The sequence below is a fragment of the Bos indicus genome, chromosome 8, assembly GCF_029378745.1.
Source record: "Bos indicus isolate NIAB-ARS_2022 breed Sahiwal x Tharparkar chromosome 8, NIAB-ARS_B.indTharparkar_mat_pri_1.0, whole genome shotgun sequence".
Taxonomy (NCBI): Eukaryota; Metazoa; Chordata; class Mammalia; order Artiodactyla; family Bovidae; genus Bos; species Bos indicus.
In genome coordinates, this window is record NC_091767.1 from 23486459 (window position 1) to 23512072 (window position 25614).

The window sequence follows — 25614 nt, forward strand, 5'->3', positions numbered from 1 at the left end:
TACCACCAGTGAACCAGATACCTGTAGAAGTGAGTCATATCCCAAAAGGGGGTTAGGGCAGAAAAAAAAGGTTGAAAAAGCAAGGCTAAAATAAGTCCTAAAGATTTCCTTTACAGACCTTCAGGCTCTGTTGGTGAAAACCCAAGCATATATATAAACCCAACTCTACATCACTACTCTTTACATTGGAAGATATAGAGCTATTTATGGTTATTCAAGGATCTGAGGATATAGGAGTGAGGTTAAGAAAGTAATATTTGACCGAGCATAGCACTTAACTGAGTATTAACTCTAACAAACATAATCAGAAACTGAAAATAACCCTCAAGTAAGATAAAATACAGGGCTTCTCTGGTGGCTCAGCAGTAAAGAATCTGCCTACAAGAGAGGAGACATGGGCTCGATCCCTGGGTCAGGAAGATCCCCTGGAGAAGGGAATGGCAACCCATTCCAGTATTCTTGTCTGGGAAATCCCATGGACAGAGGAGCCTGGCAGGCTACTGTCCTGGGGGTCACAGAATAGTTGAACATGACTTAGCAACTAAACCACCACAGAATAAAATATAAACATATCAACATTTAAAGAGGTGGAGACTAAATAGTAAAGAGTATATGGCAGTTATTTAATAAAAGCTATTATGCCAGCTGGAATATTTCAGTAATAATAGCTAAAAATAAGGCAATCATTATGTTGTGATCTAAGTTAGAAAATGCTTATTTAAAATAATAATAACAAAAAAGTATCTTTCTAGAAACTGTAGCTAACCCATTGGTAAGAGTCTGTAAACCAAATATACATGTAACTTTTTCCTTTGTCTTTCTTTTTTTTAAGAAGCTATGGGTATTGCTGATCACCACAGTGCAGTCTGAAATCCCATCTTTTTAAATGTTATGAGTCAAAGAACAAATCTTTTCTTAAGACTTCCTGTTTGTGATAACTGCATGGCAAGCTGGCCAATCTGTCTTTGAGTTCTCAGTAACACGGGAAATCCTGCCTTGTGATGGATTTGGTTTTACAAGAGCCTATCATCAGTCCCTTCAATTCAATTCAATAAACAGAAGCTTGCCTGGTTCCTACTGGCATCTAATTGTTGAATAAACTCAATCCAGAAGAAATAATCAACCCATTTTAAAATGCTTGAGGATCCCAAGAAATTCATAACAAAATTTCTTGCCATTTCACCCCTAGAATGGATTCTGGGTCATGTTACACATAATTTCTTCTAACAAAATGTCTTGCTCACTTTCTAATGGCATTCAATAAACATTTGTAGGGACCTCTCTGGTGGTCCGGTGGTTAAGCTTTGCCTTTCAGTGCAGGGGTTTGGGGTTTGATCCCTGGTTGAGGAGATCAAATTGCCAACAGCTGCTGGATCATCAAAAAAGCAAGAGAGTTCCAGAAAAATATCTATTTCTGCTTTATTGACTATGCCAAAGCTTTTGACTGTGTGGATCACAATAAACTGTAGAAAATTCTGAAAGAGATGGGAATATCAGACCACCTGACCTGCCTCTTGAGAAACCTATATGCAGGTCAGGAAGCGACAGTTAGAACTGGACATGGAACAACAGACTGGTTCCAAATAGGAAAAGGAGTACGTCAAGGCTGTATATTTTCACCCTGCTTATTTAACTTATATGCAGAGTACGTCATGAGAAATTCTGGGCTGGAAGAAGCACAAGCTGGAATCAAGATTGCCGGGAGAAATATTAATGACCTCAGATATGCAGATGATACTACCCTTATGGCAGAAAGTAAAGAAGAACTAAAGAGCTTCTTGATGAAAGTGAAAGAGGAGAGTGAAAAAGTTGGCTTAAATTTAGCTCAACATTCAGAAAACGAAAATCATGGCATCTGGTCCCATCACTTCATGGCAAATAGATGGGGAAACAGTGGAAACAGTGGCTGACTATTTTTCTGGGCTCCAAAATCACTGCAGATGATGACTGTAGCCATGGAATTAAAAGATGCTTACTCCTTGGAAGGAAAGTTATGACCAACATAGACAGTATATTAAAAAGCAGAGACATTACTTTGCCAACAAAGGTCCATCTAGACAAGGCTATGGTTTTTCCAGTGGTCATGTATGGATGTGAGAGTTGGACTGTGAAGAAAGCCGAGTGCCGAAGAATTGATGCTTTTGAACTGTGGTGTTGGAGAAGACTCTTGAGAGTCCCTTGGACTGCAAGGAGATCCAACCAGTCCATCCTAAAGAAGATCAGTCCTGATGTTCATTGGTAGGACTGATGTTGAAGCTGAAACTCCAATACTTTGGCCACCTGATGCGAAGAGCTCACTCATTTGAAAAGACCCTGATGCTGGGAAAGATTGAGGGCAGGAGGAGAAGGGGACAACAGATGATGAGATGGTTGGATGGCATCACCGACTCAATGGACATAGGTTTGAGAGGATTCCTGGAATTGGTGATGGACAGGGAGGCCTGGTGTGCTGTGGTTCATGGGGTGGCAAAGAGTTGGACATGACTGAGCGACTGAACTGAACTGAACTGAGGAGTTAGGACAAAACATAAAACAGAAGAAATATTGTAAAAAATTCAATAAAGACTTTAAAAATGGTCCACATTAAAAAAAAAAAAACTTAAAAAAATAAACATTTGTATGTTTTTGAATTAGCAGTAACACTAAACATGAAACCATACACTTTACTCCTTAATATTACCTGAGAATTGAAAGCTGGTTATATTAGGTAGATGTTAGAAAAGGTTGGTTGTTTTTAGTCTAAAAACTGAGAAAATGTCATATAATGTGTTAACACTTAAAAGAGAGTGATACCTTCTTCACCCAGTTCTCCAGGACTACCATTTCAAAACAAATAAATAGCAGATTGTTTTCACAAGGCATCTCAAGTCTCCATCACAAATAAAGATCTTTGGGTGCCCAGGTGACAGAAAACCATACTCTGTGTAGTCTGGGTTTGGGTAAAGTGGTTCCAGAGTGACACAGATCTGCTCTGGGCACAGGAATACAGTCATACAACTGGTCACCTTATGGAGACTACATTTTGCTCCATACATGTCTTCCATTTGCTTCAAAGAGATTTAAATTCACTATCTGTGACGTCTAAGACCTCTACAATCTATAACAGATAAAACAAATAGTGAATATAAATTCTTATCTTTTAAGGACAATATATCTAGAGTTACAGGTAAGACTCTCTTCCATAGCGGGATACAAATAAAGCTATACATCCAGGAGAAAAGAGACAGCAGTGAGAAAGCAGAAAGCCCTACCTCTTCAGGCAGATGAAGAATCGTGTGGTCCCCGGCACCAAAGTGTGACAGAGATTTATAGGCAGCATTTGCGACATCTGGGTCCTATAAAATAAAGAAATGGCATATATTAAACATCAACTCTGGAGGAAGAAAAAAAATTTTCCCTCACCAACCTTAATGTTCTATAGTCAGTGCTTTGGAAATGGTATTCACGCCTCACTTAGTATGTCCCAATTAAAAGTAGAGAGTAAACAGCATTGGGCAGACACATAAGAAGCACCAAATATTTATCCTCGTTGGGACATTAAACATAAAAATATGATTCTTCTCTGATTCTTCAGCTACTTCACAGGGAAAGTTGACCTTTTGGAATCTAAGCTTTTTCACTCGTGAGTTGGGTACAATATCACTGACATTTTTTTCTCCATATTTCTTGATTGGAAATGACATTAAAAAATGGAGTGGGCTTTTTATCCATTTGATGTGCTTATTGGTGGGAAGGGGCAAAGCAGGAAAGAGAAAGGACCATTAAAAATGAGAGACAATGGCAATAGTCCCTCTTCATATCCATCAGCATCACAAAGTAATAAGTGCATTTTATGGTGAAAATGTATTAACTGGCATAAATTAAGAATAATTTTTAAAGTCTAAACTTGTAGTCATAATTTTTAAATCAAAAATTTTAAATTTTTATCCTATTCTTATAGTTCTTTATAACACAATTCTATAATTCTCATAATATTCTTGTATTACAATTCCTACCCCAGCTTGGTTCTGTTTCTCTGACACCCTTCTGATAGTACCTTGTTTTGAGTATGGTTCCAGAGGAAGCTGAGGACTTGAACTTTAAAATTCTGAAAAATCAACAAACAACAGAATAAATTCTAAGACAAAGATAAAATTGACAGTAATCAATCCAAAGCAGCAAATGTCAAAAGTAAATCACTTTCAAAATTATACCACTTGTAACAAACTTAATCTGTACTTACTTACCATTCATAAAATGAAAACATTCAGATTCATCATCCAAACATATGGATATGTTAAATCAGGTGAGACTTTTAGATTAAACTAATACAATTATGTAAAGTTTAAAAATAAAATAAAATTAAAAGAAAAATAAACCAATGAAAAAGAAAAAAAAAGATGCATATAGCCAAGAATATTGTACCATAAAAAAATAAATAAATAAAATAAATTTCACTTCACTTTTCACTTTCACTTTTCCCCCAACCATTTCTTACTGACCTCTCAAATCTCAGTACAAATGTTAGATTACTCTCTTCTTTCAGGCCACTATTCCTAATCCCCTACCCAGACGAGAGTTCTCCCTTCTCCAAGCAGCCATATGGCACCTGGCACAGTTTAGCATTTAATGTGATTATCTGGGTATGTGGTTAACTCTCTCCTAGCTTGTATAATCATTAAAGGGCTATCTGTCTTTCTCATTTCAAAGGCTGGTATATAAAGAATATAAAGCCCACTCCCTCAAATGACAAATATTTAATAAATAAGTGAGCATAAAAAGCCATTTATCTTCCGGCACTTAACGTCTCCTTCATTTTAGCCACATCTAACTTCTTGTCCTGATAGATCATATGAGGTTCTTTTATACCTCCTTGACTTTGCATATTCTCTTCAAAACTTCAATGGAAAGCAATCTTTAGTAATTCTTCATGATCCTTGTCCAACAGCACCAACTAAATAAGGTTTCTTTAGTGTCCTCCTAAGATGTTGGTCATGTCCGCCACCATACTCTGCTAACCCTTTGAATGCACTCAACAAATGCTATTGTAATTATTATTGCTTATGTCTATATCTTTTACCAACTTTTGAGCTTTCAAAGGCAGGGACTGACAATGTGGTATAATGGAGCTAGAAAGTGCTGGGTTTAGAAAATAGGTTTCACTTAGAAACTGCAGTATTGGCTCAGTTATTTGTCTTGCATGTAGCAGATACTCAGTAAATATTTGTTTAATGAATGAGTCAACCTCTCAAAACCTCAGATTCTCTTGTTATAATATGAAAAATACTTTCTTATCAGATATTAGAAGTAATACTTTGACATAAAGTAACTAGTGCTGGGACTATAACTACTTAAAATAGTATCTATTATTATTTATTAGTATCTCTAAGGCCTAGTACAGCTTTAATAAATATATTCTGAGTCAATGAATGAATGTATCCAGCACTTAGAACACATGTATACCTGTGGTGGATTCATTTCGATATTTGGCAAAACCAATACAATATTGTAAAGTTTAAAAATAAAATATAATTTAAAAAAAAGAGAGAAAAAAAGCAATTCAGAAAATACATTAATTGAAACATGGACTCTATTTTCAACAAGCTTATATTTTAATGGAGATAATATTTGTGCACATGTACCTGAAGTAAATATAAAATAGAAATAAAAGTTCTTAAGACAGTATAGATAAAGAACTTAAGGAATAACAGACTCCTGTTTGAAGAAAAAGTCTCAACAGATGGGATAACTTAAACTGATTCTTTATTTCCTAAAATAGACTTTAAAATTAGAGATGAAAAAGAAAGTAATTCAAGACAGAAAGAACAACATGAACAAAGGAAAAAAAAAATAGAAAAATTTGGAAACAGAGAAGGAAACTACAAGTGGTTTGGTTTCCCTGGAGTGTGGGAGGCAGAAAAGTAGAGTGAGGTCCAATTGTAAAAGACCTTGGCTCCGTATAAGGCGACTGGACTTCATTTTCAGGTAAACAAAATGATTTGGGGTGAGGTGACATGGGATAGCAATAACCTAAGAAATGCTTTGGGAAAATTACATTTAATTCAGGCTTACATGCCAACAAATTCTAAGCAATTAACAGAAAAAAAAAGTACTTACAGGAAGAGAGAGGGGGAAGGAGAAAGAGAAGGAAAGATAAAGTGGGAAAGGTGGGAAGAAAGGAAGGGACAGAGTGAGTCAGAATGACAGACGGAGAGGGGCTTTCTCTACATTTCTCCCCTTCTGCTCCAGGTGGGCTCTGGTCACTGAAGGAATCTCCCTTACTAGGAGAAAACTGATGGATAGAACATCCCAAAGCTGCTATCTGAACAACAGGGGAATCCTAATATGATTACAAGCATGAAGATAAACCAAAACAAAATGTCAGTGGAAAAGAATGAAAATTTGAAGGGAAAAAACACAGTCCAAAGGACAACTTATAACAGTGTAAGCAAACATAAAAAACCAACACACAAATCACTTCACACTTTAATCTGTAATAAAATCTGAATAACTCAAAGTACAAGCAGCACAAAGGTACATGAGTTCAGCTCTTGAAGACAGAAAATAAATATACACAACACAACATACAAAGTCCTTAATTTGGTTTTTAGTCTGAGCTCCTTATCAGTAGCCTGGCAGACTTTCTGACATCATAAAGGTATGTACCCATGAATGGCAGTCATAAAAAAAAACAACTGTTGGTGAATTATATAATCTAGGAGTCTTGAATTGATTCTTTTTTTAATACCCCCAAATAAAAGCCCGAATGTGAGAATAAACTCACAATATCCTGTACTGCTTCATTCATTCATTCAATAACTAGTTTCTGAATACATATTATGTGCCATGCTAGATATTGTGTCCTTGGTGAGGACAAACTTGATTTTACTCACTGTGTAGCATTTAGAATGATTAGAGCAAGTATTATCTTACACTCCTATCTTATCATGTGATCTAAAACAAGTAAGGGGCTATTCCTGGAATCTTATGGAGTTTATCAAACTCTGTGAAGCACTAAATCAAAGTAAAAGTTTACCAAGACTTCAAGTGAAAATTAATTGAAGTTCTTTGAAAGAAAAGTAAAAAACATGAGCTTAAATGAGGTTATAGCTACAAAAGTGGAGATATAAATGAATCTGCCACCCTCTCATTTCATTCAAAGAAGAGAAAATAAAGAAAATGTTAAACAGAAGCGCATGAATCTTTTAGCAAAATGTCTTCCACCAAGTAGTTCATTACAATGCCAAATACTGACTAGTTCATAAAATTATTTTCCTCTCCTAGGACAGTTTGATTTTACAACCATCTTCATGGAAGAATATACACAAAGAGCGAAGATGTATATTGAAAATGTAAACTATTAATAACACACAAAAAATAAAATCTCTATGCCCAAGCTAGAAGCAAAGCACAAATAACACTATGTCTACACTACTGGGAAAGTCTGCCCTGCCTTACTAAATCCTTTATAATACTTTGTAGAATTTTAAACACCAACGAGACACAGTTAAACTGTTGGTCTCACGAACTGTATTCTTTTAGAAACATACTGGCTTTTAATAATCTTGACTATACTTTCATAATGAAACTTGGCATCCTTCATGTAAGTAAGTCTTAAAGACAGAGGACTGATAAGAGTGGATATCCATCTATTCCTAGGAGTCCATAAAGATATCATCATGTTCGCAGAACTAAAAGCACTAAAGGATTTTTAACACAAAATTACGAATAATTTTTTCCCAAAAGTCATGGTAAAGCACACATTTTCCCAATGTGGAAACAGACAATTTGTTGAGATCCAAACACATACCTCATACTCAGCTGTATTGACTGTTAAGGAAGGAACCAGAGAAAACAGTTCACTGAGGGTCTTCAAAATGAGAGGTCTTGTGTCACAACTCAGCTTTGGGGAGAGAGCATTCCAAGTGGAGCGAATACAAACCACCTGTGAAGCAAACACAAACGTCAATACCTAACAAAATCCCAGCTCATCTGAAGCCATTAGTAAAGGGTACTGTCTTTTATTATGAGGAAACTTAAGAATAAGAACTCTTAGAAGATAGGATTTGATAAGTTATCACCTCTCAGAAGAAATTATATAAACTAACATAAACTGTTGTTGAAGAAGATCCAGCCTGCCTCCCACAACTGCTTTTTTATAGCTTTATTTTGGTTAACCAAAAAAATAAAACTCTCTCTCTCTCATGCATGAATACACAGATTAGCTACACAGATTAACTCCAGATTAGCTACAAACATTGCTGAATAGCCATTCTCAGAAAACAAAGACAGGTAAGATAATGCTAGTACATTTCTAAATCCAAGTATTCACAATTTTTTATAGTTTTCCATCTTGCTGAAACTATATTACCACTCAGAAAATTGAGATGTTAGTAAATACAAATAAAACACTCTCAAATCATCTTACAAATTTCTAAATGAGGTAGGCGAATTATTTTGTTATTTAAAATAGTAACTTAAAACTTTGTTTTAAAAGTCATTTCAGATTTTAAGAGGCTGTTAAATGATAAAAATTAAACTAATAAATGTCATTTCTAGCTTGATCCAATTTCCTTAAACCAAGTATTCTTAGGCCATTTCAAGATCTGATTTATGGATGTTCAAATATCTTCTTAAGTTCAATTCCAACTACAACAGATGATTTCTTCACTTACAGATATTTTACTAAAACTTTAAAACTCAGGCAGGAAGAGTGACAACACACATCAATTAGAGTTGGACAAGGATTAATCTTTCTAAAACACTACAATCTTTTATCTTAAGCTTCAATTAACATACACAATTTATTTTCATATACTAACATAAACTGGGTTCCCAGGTAGCTCAGTGGTAAAGAATCTGCCTGCCAATCAATGCAGGAGACGCAGGCTGGATCCCTGGGTAAGGAATATCCTCTGGAGTAGGAAATGGCAATGCACTTTAGTATTCTTACCTGGGTAAATCCCATGAACAGAGGAGCCTGGCAGCCTGCAGTCCATGGGATCGCAAGGAGTTGGACATGACTGAGTGACTGAGCACACACACTAACTCAAATTATTTAGGAAACACTATATAAGGTAAGTGAATAATATATACTTAAGGACACAGATTAAGGAAAGACTCAAATATAGCAGAAAGTATTTCAGAAAACTTGGGATTCAGTGCTTTTGCTCTTATTTTCCACTTTCCATGAAAGAGCAGAAAAATGCTCTTTGACTTGGGATCCACTACAAATTTGGATTCCACCATCACTAAGGGTTTTACTATCTGTCAGGCATGACATTAGGCACATTTATACAAATATTACAAAACAGCAATATTTGAAATTAAAAAAAAAAAAAAAACAATCCTTTAAAAGCTACCAACTCAACATAGAGTATATACCCAGAGTAGGATACAGCACTAAGAGGAATAATAAAATATAATCTAACCTTCAAAGAATTTACCACCTTATCAGAAAGAAAGAGAAATGTACGTAACTCTAAATTATTGAAAAACAAAAGGTACATGATAAGATTTTGAAATATTTCCAACAGAAAATAGGCTTAGGAGGAATCCAGGTAGGAAAGCTATGTCAGTGAGTGGGAGTCATCAGAGTGTCAAGAGGCAGAAAGTCTAGAGATAGGACTTGAAGATGGAATGGAAAGAAATCAGGCAGACCTTTCACAAGGAAGTGGAAAGCATAAGCCAAAACACAAATAAAGCTAGTTGTAGGCATGCATGAGTCCTGGTGAAGAAAGGCTGGTGTAGATCAAAGAGCACCTAGAATAGCAAAGCAGTTTGGATCAGAATCAAAAGGAAAAGGAAGCCTCCAGAGATTTCTGAGTTGGGCAATAAACTAAATTCAAAGGTTATTTTTGAAAGATTCTTCTGGTAGTCTGTAGTCAAACTCAAAGCTGTCATGGACTTCTCTAATTCTTATTTCTCCCTAGTCCTTCACATAGAGCCTCAAAAGTTTTCCAAAAAGCAAACGCTCAATATAATGATTATCCATGCCTTCTCCTTATTTTAAATGCCTATTTAATTCCAACTTTCTTTGTTTCAAGACCAAGTTCACATCTCAATTCTACAATTAACTTTTCTCTTACAATTCAGGCCTTATTTTATTCCTTTCTTTCCTCTAACTTCCAGCATTTAAAACTCTATACTTTCCAACTTAGCACTTAATTATATACTGCCTAGTATTGTTCACTATTTTCATGAATATAAATTGTCTTCTCAACTAGATATTGAGCTGCATGAAGACAATGACCACATCTTCTAGTTCTCACTCCCTGCTCATCTAGCACACTAATAATTATATCAGATTACCAGTAGTTATCAACTACTGATGATACTGGAACCTGAGAAATAGTAAATCTGAGATAGAAACGGCAAGAATTAAAAGGTCTTGGACAATGAATTGGAAAGTAAGATGATTTGGGCCTAGAGACCTGGGTGAATAAAAAGCAACTTAATAAAATGGAGGGGAAGCTGGAAGGAGCATCTTTGCAGGAAATGAGGGGATGGATATGTTTTACTGGAGTTCAAGGAAAGACATCCAGAGAGAAATATTCTGCAGGCATTAGGGAAAAACTCAGATGTAAGGCTGGCTAATGACAGTTTTGTCATTTAAACATTTGTATATATCAAAAGCCAGGAAGAAGTATAGTCTCATACATGTTCTGATGCACTTTGCAGATCAACAAAAAAGATGCCTGGCCACCAATTATGGAAGTACAAAAAGGGGCCTTGTCTTTTCCATAGTGGTGAATGGGGAGTGAGGCTACATCTTCCAAGTATTTTCAAAGGTTTACACATTTTAAAAGTCTTGTAAAGTTTAAAAATAAAATTTAAAAAAAAAAAGTCTTTTTCCTAAAAAGTTTGGAAACAAATGCCTGAAATAGTACTCTATACACAGACTATGAGAAGACATTCTAGCATCTCAACAGTGAATTGTGCCTTAATTGTAAGCAAGGTATACCTGCCAAGAATTATCAGTAAATCGAGGCTTGCCCATACACAATCAGGAGCAGGGAAGTCTTTAATAAAGAATGCTGCTTTCTCTGACCTTCCCAACACTGGGCCGTTCTTGACTAGATCTTAAAGATCGTCTGACCCTGAGGGCTCCTTGGATTCAACCTATTACCACCTTGCTATGTCCATCTCCTAGAACCTTACGGATTTCATCCACTAGCCTTATGATCTGTCATAATATATCAGATGAGCCAAGTTCAGGGTCCTGGTCCCAATGGGCTGTTTTACCTTAACAATTCATTACCCAATGACTTGTCTATTTTCAAAATACAGATTGACGTCAGGCTCCAACACATAATGGGCGACACTTGAAATGACTGATAAAGAACATTTTTTATATACTCTTGAGCTGAAATGGAAAAATTGAGAGTAGGGGTAATTAGCCAGGGCCAGAAATAAAAAGGAAAATACCTGCACTATGGTACTAAAAGGAGGTTGTCAGTTTCCGTAACCTAATTGCTTGAGTTTAAATGCACACATGGAAAGAGGAGATACTGCCTTTAGCCTATAGCAGGTAGGGTGTTGGAACGGAGACCTCCACATAAAGCCAGCATGAAGGGCTGTACCCTTAGTGTAATGGTTGGACTAGAAACCACTGAGCTGAGAAATTAACATAAAAAATGGGGCTCCTGGATCACTCTTGGAAAGCACTCCCATAATATATATTCCAAATGATTTGCACCGAAAAATAAAATAAGCCCCTCTAAAAATAAGTTTATAGCTTTATTCATTATAATATGATTAACACAAACGCAAACAATTGTCAGAGCTAAATGGTAGAAAATACACGCTATCTATAAAGGAGTAAATTAGAATAACAACAAACTTTTCAAAATTAACAAGACCAAATGATCATGAAATAAGATCTTAAAAGTGCTGAGGAAACTATCAGCCTACAATACTAAACCCACAATTCAACAGTAATGTTAAAACAAGAAAAAACAAAATAGAAGGAGCAATACCTAGGTATTATATTATGCAGATACAGCATATGAATATTTACAAACAAGCGACTCAGAATATCTTGCTTAGTTTGTCTATGAGATTTTGGAGAATTCATTCCGAGTGCTAACATTATGCACATTTTGTTGCCATTTCTGTTTCTTGGGGAGAATGACACTTTTCCATGTTATTCTTCCATAAGAACTTTAGCAACACTAAACAGCACAGATTAAGGAGACCCAGTGCAGCATGATATACTGGAAAGAGCTCATGACTGGACTTATAAAGCCCAGGTTCTCCTATTTGGTAGTTGTGGGACTATGGCAAAGTCATTAATCTCCTTCAATCTGTTTCCGCAGCTGCAAAACAGAAATAATACTACTAACATCTGCTCCATGTACAGCACAAGGTTAATAATAAAGGGAATACTGAGGCAACTGTATGCAAACACACTTTATACACTGTAAAAGAAAGTTATTGACGGAAAAATAATGAATCATAAAAGAATCAGGGTCTTTGCTTCAATTCTTGTGCCGTAAGAATGCATTTGTTCCTTTGCAGAGGCAATAGATGCCTATTACTCTAATTTTACCTCCAAAAGCTATTTCTAGCAATTCCAAAGAACAGCCTACTCCTTTTGTCCTGATGTTTTACTCCAGCAGAGGGAAAGCTTTATAAAAACCTTTAGGCTATGAAAACCGCCTTATTTGCCCTTTTCATAATGAAGGTAAAAGAAACTGCCTTCACAATTAAGAGGACTCGAGTCATCATCATGCAGTGAAACCCTCTTAAGCTAATTCAGCCCACACAATTCATAAAACAGGACACTTCTGTTACCAAAATACAATAACAGGGGCTAAGAGAGAGTTTAAGGAGCCACAATCAATGGAGCAGAAACAATAGGAAAAATAACATTCTTTCTAATCCTAATAACATGGGGTTAAAGGTTATAAGTATTAAAAAATGACTAGCACAGGTTTATTTAAGCAACTTCACAGTCTTTTAATGTCTGAGTCCAGGGTATTATCAAAGCAGTGTTGTAGAAAACAATAGGAATAAATATTGAGTTGCCTTTTTAAAAGTCTCTTATAATGTAAAGGGACAGTATTTCTGATGATTAGAGTTGCTCAACTTCTATCCTTTCTTGGCAAGTAATAGAATGACATATCTAAATCCCAAATTGTGGTATAGTGAATAAAAAATAAGTGTGCTTGATGGGATAAAACAACTGTCATACTAACAATCCCTAACATCACTATACCATTTCCAAAGAAGGCAAGACCGAGGTCTTCAGATTGTTCCATATTTCTGAAAAACTGGCAGTTTGCAGTACAGACTTATATATATATATATATATATATATATATATATATAAGTAGATTATATAGATATATATAATTCTTATATCTGCATAGAAGAGGCTGGAACTGTAGAAGTGATTCAAGTACAAACAAGTATTTATTAATACTAAACAGACTGATCTAGATATCAAGTCACCCAAAAGATTCACTATGCAGTGGCCCAGGATTTTAGATTTCTCTTTTATTCCCCCTCGTGAGCAGCTGCAGCATCCCCGAGACACCTCCCTATAGGGAACAGTATCTTCCAATGCAAACTCCATTGATTTCTCTGCAGGAACAGAAAGAAATGACACAAAGAGCTCCCTGCAGGGACGTTCACTTTTCAGTTTTGCTAGATTCTGTCTGAACTAATTATCGATTTCATGTCGGACATTCTTCTGGCATGAACTACCAAATTCACAGTAAGATTGTGTCAGAAGTATTCTTTGACAAGAAAATGATTAGTGCTTTATTCCTCACAAATAACCAGAGGGAATTTTTCAAAAAGGCCAGTTCCTTCCCCTGTTCAGATAAGTGGAATTTAGACTTCAAGGTAAAAAAGAAAAATAATAGAAATTCAATCAAAATAGCTTAAAAAAAAACCCAACTGCTTAGAAGTTGTTTAGCAGATAAAATATATATGGCTATATAATAACTACATAATCAATAAACATACCCCAGGAAAACAATACTGCACAAAGCTGAAAAAATTCTGATGTAACTAAAGTGAAAGTGAAGTCGCTCAGTCGTGTCCGACCCTCAGCGACCCCATGGACTACAGCCTATCAGGCTCCTCCGTCCATGGGATTTTCCAGGCAAGAGTACTGGAGTGGGGTGCCATTGCCTAAATTCAGGTGTAACTAAAGAGTTTCCTGTAGGGTCTCAAAGAAAATACTAGCCAGTGACATCATAAGAGTTTAGATTGAACAAGTTACAACATGGATGAAGCTTTAAAACGCCAGGCTAACTATGGAGAACAGTGGAGATCCCTTGAAAAATTAAGAACAAAACTACCATATGACCCAGCTACTGGGCATATACCCTGAGGAAATCACAGTTCAAAAAGATACAAGTATGCCAATGATCACTGCAGCACTATTTACAATAGCCAGGATGTGAGGCACCCCAGATGTCCATCAACAGATGAATGGATAAAGATGTGGAGGATCTACGCATATATCTATGTATATGGAGAATAATTGCTTTACAATGTTGTGTTGGTTTCTGCCACACCACAGTGCAAGTTAGTCCTAATTGTGCGTGTGTGTGTGTGTTCTCTCCCTCTTGAGCCTCCCTCTCCCCTCCCATCCCACTCTAAGTTGTCACGGAGCCAAGCCGGGCTCCCTGTATTATATAGCAGATAGATACATGTATATATAGCAGATATATATAATGAAATATTATTCAGCCATAAAAAGGAATGAATCTGAGTCAGTTCTAGTGAGGTAGATGAACCTAGAGCCTGTTACACAGAATGAAGTCAGTCAGAAAGAGAACAATATCCCATATAGTGCATATATATGAAATCTAGAAAAATAGTACTGATGAACCTATTTGCAGGGAAGGAATGGAGATGCAGACATAGAGAACAGACTGTGAACACAGTCGGGGAAGAAGAGGGTGGGACGAACTGAGAAAGTGGCACTGACGTATGTGCGCTATCATGGGTAAAACAGCCAGCTAGTGGGCAGCTGCTATATAACAGAGGGAGCCCGGCCTGGCTCCGTGACAACTTAGAGTGGGATGGGAGGGGAGAGGGAGGCTCACAAGGGAGAGAATACATACACATGCACACACACACACACACACAATTAGGACTGATTCACACTGTGGTATGGCAGAAACCAACACAACATTGTAAAGCAATTATCCTTCAATTAAAACACACACACACACACACCAGATTGTGTGAAAGAAGCCAGTCACAAAATACAACACATTATATGACTCCATTTATACAAAATGGAAAACAGGCAAATTTAGAGTAAAATTATTGATTGTATAGGGTTGGGGGCTGGGGAGGGATAAAGGCACTGTGTGATGATAGCTAGGGGGTACAGAGCTTCTTTTGGGAGTGATGAAAATATTCTAAACTTGAAAGTCATGATGGTTGCAAAACTGTCAATATATTAAAAATCATCAAAGTATAAACTGTAAATGAGTGAACTGTACTATTTGTGAATTTTATCTCACTAAATCTTTTTATCAAAAAAAAAAGATTTCAGATTTCGTGTGGACCTGTTTGACACCAGGGAAACAGATATTTTGGTATCAGAGAACTCTAAGCTGGAGCCTTACCTGTGCCATTAATTAGCTAAATGACCTTAGGTTTTCCTCCTCTGCAAAATGAAGGGTTGTGCTTGTACTAGGACTCTCTGGAGAAATAAAACCAACAAAAAAGAAAAGAAAGGAGGGAAGGAAGAAAGATAAATAAAGATAGGGAGATGGATAGACAAAAAGATTTATTAGAGGAACTGTCTCAAGCAGTTTTGGAGGTCAAGAAGTCCCACAGTCTGCAAGCTGGAGAACCAGGAAAGCAAGTGATGCAAATCAGTTCAAGTTCAAAGACGTGAGAACCAAGTGGCTGCAGTGTAAGTCACAGTGTCTGCAGGTGCAAGAACCAGGAGCTCCAAAGTTCGGGGGCAAGAGAAGAAGGATGCCCCGTATCAAGAAGAGAATTTACCCTTCCTTTGCTTTTTTGTTCCATTCCAGCCATCGTTGGATTATTTGATGTTGCCACACTGTTAAGGGCAGATCTTGTTTCTAAGCCTAGGACTCAAATGCTAATCACTGTCAGAAATGCCCTCACAGACACACCCAGAAATTATGTTTTACCCGCTATCTGGGCATTTTGAAGGCCTCTCAAGTTGGCATAGAAAATGTGCTATCACAGTATAAAAAAATTGAAAACAAAATACTCATCAATAAAAGACTGGGCAACAATATGAAAATGCAATATACAATGAAATACTACGTAAGTGTAAAAAAATGTATATACATATTGCCGGGGGGAAAAGTACACACTATATTAAGATGAAAAATCAGCTTATAATACATAGTATGCTCAATAAGGGGTGTTCCCCAGTGGCTCAGAGAGTAAAGTATCTGCCTGCAATGTGGGAGACCAAAGGTCAATCCCTGGGTCAGGAAGATCACCTGGAGAAGGGAATGGCAACCCATTCCAGTATTGTTGCCTGGAAAATTCCAGGGACAGAGGAACCTGGTGGGCTGCCATCTATGGGATCACACAGAGTTGGACACGACTGAGCGACTTAGCAGCAGCAGCTAGTTTCTGGAAGCTGCCAGTACTCCGTGGGTCATGATTCCTTCCTCATATCATCACACCACCTTTTATTCTGTTTCAGTTGTCACGTCACATTCTCTCTTTACAGTAGTTAAATCTGTCTCCTTCTTAAAGGCACACCTGTGATTACATTTAGGGTACCACACACATACGGTATGGACCTAACAGAAGCAGAAGATATTAAGAAGAGCTGGTGAGAATACACAGAGGAACTGTACAAAAAAGATCTTCACAACCCAGATAACCACGATGGTGTGACCACTCACCTAGAACCAGACATCCTGCAATGTGAAGTCAAGTGGGCCTTAGGAAGCATGACTACAAACAAAGCTAGTGGAGGTGATGGAATTCCTCTTGACCTATTTCAAATCCTAAAAGATGACGCTGTGAAAGTGCTGCTCTCAATATGTCAGCAAATTTGGAAAACTCAGCAGTGGCCACAGGAGTGGAAAAGGTCAGTTTTCATTCCAATCCCAAAGAAAGGCAATGCCAAAGAATGCTCAAACTACTGCACAATTGCACTCATCTCACACGCTAGTAAAGTAATGCTCAAAATTCTCCAAGCCAGGCTTCAGCAATATGTGAACCGTGAACTTCCTGATGTTCAAGTTGGACTTAGAAAAGGCAGAGGAACCAGAGATCAAATTGCCAACATCCACTGGATCATCAAAAAAGCAACGGAGTTCCAGAAAAACATCTATTTCTGCTTTATTGACTATGCCAAAGCCTTTGACTGTGTGGATCACAATAAACTGTGGAAAATTCTTCAAGAGATGGGAATCCCAGACCACCTGACCTGACTCTTGAGAAACCTATATGCAGGTCAGGAAGCAACAGTTAGAACTGGACATGGAACAACAGACTGGTTCCAAATAGGAAAAGGAGTTCGTCAAGGCTGTATATTGTCACCCTGCTTATTTAACTCATATGCAGAGTACATCATGAGAAACCCTGGGCTGGATAAAGCAAAAGCTGGAATCAAGATTGCTAGGAGAAATATCAATAACCTCAGATATGCAGATGACACCACCCTTATGGCAGAAAGTGAAGAACTAAAGAGCCTCTTGATGAAAGTGAAAGAGGAGAGTGAAAAAGTTGGCTTAAAGCTCAACATTCAAAAAACTAAGATCATAACATCAAGTCCCATCACTTCATGGCAAATAAATGGAGAAAGAGTGGAAACAGTGGCTGACTTTATTTTTTGGGGCTCCAAAATCACTGCAGATGGTGATTGCAGCCATGAAATTAAAAGACGCTACTCCTTGGGAGACAAGTTATGACCAACCCAGACAGCATATTAAAAAGCAGAGACATTACTTTGCCAACAAAGGTCCATCTAGTCAAGGCTATGGTTTTTCCAGTAGTCATATATGGATGTGAGAGCTGGACTATAAAGAAAGCTGAGTGCCGAAGAATTGATGCTTTTGAACTATGGTGTTGGAGAAGACTCTTGAGAGTCCCTTGGACTGCAAGGAGATCCAACCAGTCCATCCTAAAGGAAATCAGTCCTGAGTGTTCATTCGAAGGACCAATGTTGAAGCTCAAACTCCAATGTTTTGGCCTCTTCATGTGAAGAGCTGATTCATTTGAAGGGACCCTGACGCTGGGGAAGACTGAGGGCAGGAGGAGAAGGGGACAGAGGATGAGATGGTTGGATGGCATTACCGACTCAATGGACATGAGTTTGGGTAAACTCCAGGAGTTGGTGATAGGTAGGGAGGCCTGGCGTGCTGCAGTCCATGGGGTCGCAAAGAGTCGGACACGACTGAGTGACTGAAATGAACTGAACTGAACAGGTAGTCCAGGATAATCTACACATCTCAAGATCTTTAACGTCATCATGTACACAAAATCCTCTTTATTATATAGGGTAACATTCATAGGTTCCAGAGATTAGGACCTGGATATCTTTGAGGGTCATTATTCAGCCTACAGGAATGATTTTAAAATGCTTTCATAGTGGTAGTTGATGTACAGCTTTATGAATCTACCAAAAAATCACCAAACTGTGAACTTTAAAAGAGTGAACTTTATGATATGTGAATTATATCTCAGTAAAACTGTGACTTTCTTAAAAAGACACGGTCGTCAGAAAAAATATAGCTATTACACAGCTCAAAAAATAAGAGGCAAACAATTTGTGTGTAGTTGTGCTCAGGCATACCATAAAGGAATGAAGAAAATTCCATAAAGTCAAGGTTAATAGTGCTTTAGATAAATCTTTCAACAACCCATATATGGAATCAGCATGTCTAGTAAAATGACATAACCACATATACATATATGCATATAACTGTACACATATAAATGTAAATATATATTAAATGACACAACTACATATTTGTATATATGTGTATGTATGTATACATTTTATAAATTTATTTAATACATATGCATAAACTGCAACAGACTGTTATATTCTAACACAGGAGAGATGATGATACAACCAGTTTACTGTGGAACTCCCATTTTTCCTTTGGGATACCTGGGTGACACGTGACCATCTGATGGAAATACAAGTAAAGAAACCATCCATCCCTATATTAAATGTTACGAGAGCTTAATTTTATTCTCTTTTTTGAGATAAACGATAAATAAGAAATATTCTAATATCTTCTTCCCATACCTCATGGCTGGACTTATACACAAAACATTTTAGAGACTGCTGCTCTTGACAATGCTCCCAAACATCACTGAATACCAGAGTCACTGAGGAACTCATTAAAAAATAGAGAGCTTGGGCTTCATCTCTAAAGGATTCTGATTTTGTAGCGCAAGTTATCCACAGAATTTTGAAGACTACACTAGACATCACTGCCATTCATTTTTCAATAAAGTCCATAATGTGGACAGAGTAGTTGAGCCAAACAAGTGAAAGTGAAGGAAAATCACTTTCACTGAAGCTATAAGTGTAACATGATGAAACAAAGTCAATGATACTCTTTTGTTTGACCTGTTTTCAACAATTTCAGATCAAAATCATGCAACCCTGTGAATCACTGAAGCAAGTTAATTGTTCAAACAACCACTTACATAAGTAGAGGCAGTGTGCCATGGCCCTGAAGCAAAAGGAATGGAACCTCTGAGAATATCTTACTCATTACTGTTGAATTAGAATCTAGAGCAACAGGTTTCATTATGCTACTATGAGAAGATCTAAGCCCAGCTTTTAATAAAGCTCAAAGACCTAACAACAGGGCCTACATGGGTATGAAGTCATTTAAATCATGAAAGATAAGTAATATATACTGAAAACATGAGAAGAGCATTAGAACATCGAATTAATAGTACAGTCCGTAGACTTGAACAAATCCTTTTCTGGTCAACTTTGCAAAGTCTTTCAAACTTAAAATTAAAGAATCTTAAAACAAAATGTATATACTATCTCCTTTAAATACGACTTCTGGATTTGGAAGCATGTTAAAGAGGCATTCCAAGTAATTCTGTACCTATATAAATATTTACCAAAAGTTTACTGACTTAATTCCCAATACTTCCCAAGCCTTTCACTAACACATGATTTCAGTCATCTAATCAAAGTGAAGTCTAACCTGGAAATGTTAGTGTTTCTGGAAATGAGTCTCTTCGTGATATTTTATCTTGGGAAATGAGAAGGTAAGATCAACACATTTAATGGATAACCAACAAAGACCTACAGCATAGCACACAGAACTCTGCTCAGTGTTATGTGGCAGCCTGGATGGGAGGGGAGTTGGAGGGAGAATGGATACATGAATGGCTGAGTCTCTTCCCTGTTCACCTGAAACTTCACAACATTGCTAACTGGCTATACCCCAACACAAAATAAAAATATTTTTTTTAAAAAAAGGTCAACACATTTATATAGCATGGAGATAAGTTTAATTACCACAGGTAACAATGACATTTTTTATAAATAATTCTAGGTTCACATGGGTATACGATGAGTAAGTGTTTAAAAATTCTAGGTCACTTAAGGGTATATGTGAATTTCTTAGAAGGTACCAAAATAATGTTTTCCATCATGTCTCAAAATCCATAAAGCCTTTCAAACGTGTAATGCCATCTAATCTACAACCCTCCTTCAGAGACCCCCTTTCTACATCCTATGTCTCCATTTACCCCAGGAAAAACCCACCCCTTGTATAAGCTTAAACGATATATTTTATTCACAGGAATGGCAGAATGGCACACAATTAGCATCCTTTTAGTCATGTCATTATTTCTAGCTCAGTGGCGTTTATTCAGATGAGCACAATTTGCAACCACTGAGCCCCGCTCTTCTGATGTTAACTGGCATCATTAAAACCCTCCTAGTGTCCAGTTCATTTGATCTTTTAAAGAATACCCTAGGTTTGTGCCTGAGCCGGAAACTCACGGCTGGATACCCTGAACAGCGTTCATGTTTGGTCACAGACTACTCACATCAGTTAATAATCCTTAGCAAATTCCACTTTAAGAGGGAAATCTTTTCATACAAAAAAATTTTAAATACAAAATAAAACGGAATTAAGCGGAAACGGAATTAAAATAATGAACAGGAGGGAGAAGGGGTTCCTAAATGTCATAACTTAGAAAGCTGAGATTGTAAAATGTTCAGAGTGAAGTATCTAAAAGATTACACCAAATCTAGGTACAGTAAAGGTCAGACAGAGGAGAGAGGATGGGATCATAAGCGCAAAATTAGGAAATGATAAAATGCCAAGACTTCAAATTTAAAATTTTCTCTAAGTTTGATTTAGTGTTTGACTTTGCATAATCTACAAATACGGTCTATAAAAAACTGAAAATGACCAATTAACTAATTATTGAAAGCTGAAGTCTTTTCTATTTAAACAGGAAATGTCAGTATTTGAATTTTCTCACACATTTCACACATGTGTTCAATAGTATTCCATTATACAACTTACTACAGTCAGTTAAAATTTTATTTTGAAAATGAAAAACCATATTTAAAATCTACTTACAGCGTGACAAAGTAAATGTTATAATATCCACGAATGTTTAATAAAAGGCAAGTTCCTGCTGTCCCTTTATAGTTAAAAATAAGGCCAAACTACAACTTTCAACTGTAAAGAGTCATTGTGTAGTACATAAAAAGCTCAGCGTGGAAATAGATTCAACAAATGTACAAAAAGAGTTTTCATGCCCAGGAAGAACTGAAGGCATCAAAAAACATGCCCCAACTACAAATAACATAGAGCTCGGTTCAAAAAGACAAGCAAATTCCTTGCCTAATGCATAGCAAATTAAACTTAATCAACTCCTCTGCAAGGTCGAACGGGCAATCCACCTTTAAATGTCCCCACAAACAAAACGTAAGAACAACAAAAGAGGTTCCAGAGAATAAGTAATAAATACTGAATCCACAGTAGGTGACAGAACCCTTACTGTACACAGCTGAGGAAAATCTGCCATGGAACAATGTATCACATTTCCATATTAAATTATATTTACCACGCTGAAAATTGCTTAAACAAAATGCAGGATTTCTATTGGCCATTTTAATACCACACTGATTCCCTAAAACTTCCAAACCCAATCCCGTTGAAAACCTGAGTCCCATTGAAAATCGTTCCCACCCCATGGAGCCCTGAAGGAGCAACTAGACAAAGAGTTGGGATGATGGGAGAGGGCAGGGAGAACTACCTTACCCCATGATTTCAGAAATAAATCAATAAAAGAGGGTAGAATAGCCAAAACATAACCTTGGCATAGGGTATTTCCGGGAAAATCACTTCAGTGACAAATGGCCTGGAGTGAACTCTTCCAGCGGTCAAGAATCCCCAGGAAAGGGCCCTCCCCTCCTTATCTATTGCTCAATTGTACAATACTCCGCTTTGAAAATATAACACCCTCTTGGAGCTAGGCGAGATGAAAGAGCTTTTCTTCATGATCCTGCAACGCCTATTAATTTTTGCTACAAGAGACTCACAGCTGATTAAGAAAACAGGGTTAGCACTGCCTCACATTCCCATCTCAAGGACTTAAGACAGAAAAATCTTAAAAGTGAATGAGCCCTCTTTTTCAGTACAATGTACTGATTTTCATTTATGCACACACCAAAAGCTGTTTCTCCTCCAACTGTGGGCAATTTGTTTAGACTGGAAGTCATTTTCCTCCTTGAAGCATCAGAGGCCATGTTACTAGATTCCTATGCGGTTAAAGAATTAAATTTCAGAAAAACTATGACTCATTCACCACCACCCAGAGCACAGATTTAGAAATCAATGGCTGAAGAAGCAAAACTTGTACTGTCCCCAAAGTACATTCACACTTCTCCCAAGTGGAAAAGCAACATGATACAGTGGAAAAGCACAAGAAGTATACAGAGTATGTGAATGTCTACCTTATCATGTCAATTTGGATGTTACTTTGACTTGCCAGGCTCATGAGCAAATAGCACCTACATTACAAGATTACTATGAAGTATAATACAGACTATAATGGACACCAAATGCCAAACATATTCACTAGCATGAAAATATGCAGCTTTAATAGTTTTGTAGTATTAAAGTATAGCAACACACAGCAAAAAGTACAGATCTTAATTGTATATTTCAATGAATCCTGACAAATGTATACACTATTGTAACCACCACCTCCATCATGAAACACACCATGGAAATATGTGAGCTACATATGCAATTTAAAATTTTCTAGTAACCACATTTTTAAAAAGTAAAAGCAGACAGATTAATTTGAATTACTGTCATTTTACTTAACCCAATCTATCCAAAACATCATTTTAACATGTAAAATAACCTAAAAATATTGAGATATTTTATACAATTTTTCATACTAAGATATCAATGTGCTGTCCATTTTACACTTAGAGCACAACACAATTTGAATTAGTCATAGTTCAAGTATCTAACAGCTCTTAGATACAGACCACAGTCCAGAAGATTGCCTCTTGCCCCTTTCTAGTCTACCCTTCTCCCCACCCCAAGTCAATTACCGTGCTGATCTCTATCCTCATAGATGAATTTTGCCTATTCAGGAATTTCATAAAAATGAGATGTATGGACTTTTTGTGACTGGCTCCTTTCGCTGAGCATGCTTCAGAGATTCATCCATATTGTTGCAAGTAGCAGTAGTCCTTTCCTTTTTATTGGTGAATAGCATTCAAATGTACAAACACAATACCCATTTGAGTTGTTTCCAAATATGTTATAATCGTTAAGCTGAAATGAACACTCATATACAAGTCTTTTTGTGGATATGTATTCATTGACTCAGATAAATATCTAGAAGTAAAATGCTAGATCATAAGTATACATTCAACTTTATAAGAAACTGCCAAATATTTTTCAACAATGACTGTATCATTTTATAGTTCTGCCAATAGTGTAAGAGATATCAAGTTACTTTACACCTTCTCCAATGTTTGATATCATCAGTCTTCTTTTTTTTAAATTACTGATTTCAGTGGTGTGTACATTTCCCAATGACCGACAATGTTGACATTTTCCCATATTTATTAGCCAATCATATGACATCTTTTTTAAAGAGTGGTTTGGAAAAATGAAGGGAGAGTTGTTACATGGGCAAACTGAGATTACTTACATGAATTTATTTCAATGATTAAAATAAGGGACATAATTCTAAGGACTACCTGAGTCAAGCAGAAAATGTAAATCTAAAAGCCAAGAGAAGTGCTGCAAATTAAAGTACACGCTTCTCAAAAGGTAGCTGTTACTGTCACTTGGTATTAACTTGTCCCTCCCACGTGGAGAACCAGGCCAGATTCTGCAAGATCTTCCTCTTTAACAAGAGAGGGTAGATATCTGTAATTTTTACTTTTAATTAATATTAGAATTAATTAAAAATATTAGTCCTATGATAATGAAAGAAAATTAGCAAAAGTTTTTAAATTCTGATTTCTATAAATGTTAGTGATTTATATAAAGACAAACATCCTTAATACCATAAACATTAAACCATTCAGGGTCCTTACTGATTACTGGTCAAAGATGGTATCTACTGGGACTTCCCTGTGGTCCAATAGTTAACACTCTATCTTGCAGTGCAGGGGACATGGGTTTGATCCCTGATCTGGGAACTAGGATCCCACATGCCATGGAGTAACTAAGCCCCCATGCCACAACTCTCTCGAGCATGGCAATGAGAGAGACCATGTGCTACAACACTAAATCCCACATGATGCGTGATATAGCCAAATAAATAAATATTAAAAACCAAAACCCCTCAAAAAAGCTATCTATTATATTACGACAAGGGCTGTCAACCTCAAAGACAGATAACAAAATCATTTTGAGTGGCAGGCAACAGTGCCCCAGAAAAGTTAGAAAGAAAAAGTTGGTGAGGGCAGCTCCCGATTCCTCTTTTCCCACTGCTGCTGCTAAGTCACTTCAGTCGTGTCCGACTCTGTGCGACCCCATAGATGGCAGCCTACCAGGCTCCCACTAGCCTCCCATATTACAGAACATATTCTAGGATATTCTTATTCTTCAGTGACTATTCATATCATGTACATTTTAGTAAGAATGAAAGTCATAGCTAAAAATACTTCAGTGGCAATGCCTACCTAGGAGTATATCCATTATTTGGGGAGAACAGAAGAAAAGATATCTGTTGATAGGATATAAAACACAACTGCTTTGGAAAACAGCCTGGCAGCTACTAAAATGGTTAAAAATAATTACATGATCCAGCCATTCCACTCTTAGATAAATACCCAAGAAAAACAAAGAACTTGAAAACGGAAGTTCACAGCAGCATTATTCATAATAGCCAAAAAGTGGAAACACCCAGGTGTGGTGCACGTGTGCTCAGTCATACCCTGTGTGACCCTATGGACTGTAGCCCACCAGCCTCTTCCTTCCACTGGATTTTTCAGGCAAGAATACTGGAATGGGTTGCTATTCCCTTCTCCAGGGGATTTTCCTGATCCAGGGATCGAACCTGCATCTCCTGCCTGGGCAGGCAGATTCTTTACCACTGAGCTACCTGGAAACAAACCAAATGTCCATTAACTGATAAATGGATGAATAAAATATAGATGAATGGATAAATAAAATGTTGTATAGC

The 25614-nt window shown here is 36.9% G+C and overlaps 1 protein-coding gene across 4 annotated transcripts in view; it reads right to left on the bottom strand.

The window, feature by feature from the left end:
• FOCAD (focadhesin) overlaps positions 1-25614 on the bottom strand; it is a 302497-nt gene that overhangs the window by 119712 nt on the left and 157171 nt on the right. For all 4 annotated transcript variants that reach the window (XM_019965885.2, XM_070794470.1, XM_070794471.1 and 1 more), the window contains 3 exons: positions 7790-7924; positions 4037-4087; positions 3252-3335 (listed from right to left, as the gene is read on the bottom strand). In XM_019965885.2, the coding sequence (XP_019821444.2) occupies positions 3252-3335; positions 4037-4087; positions 7790-7924 (270 nt within the window). The remainder of the gene's footprint in view (positions 1-3251; positions 3336-4036; positions 4088-7789; positions 7925-25614) is intronic.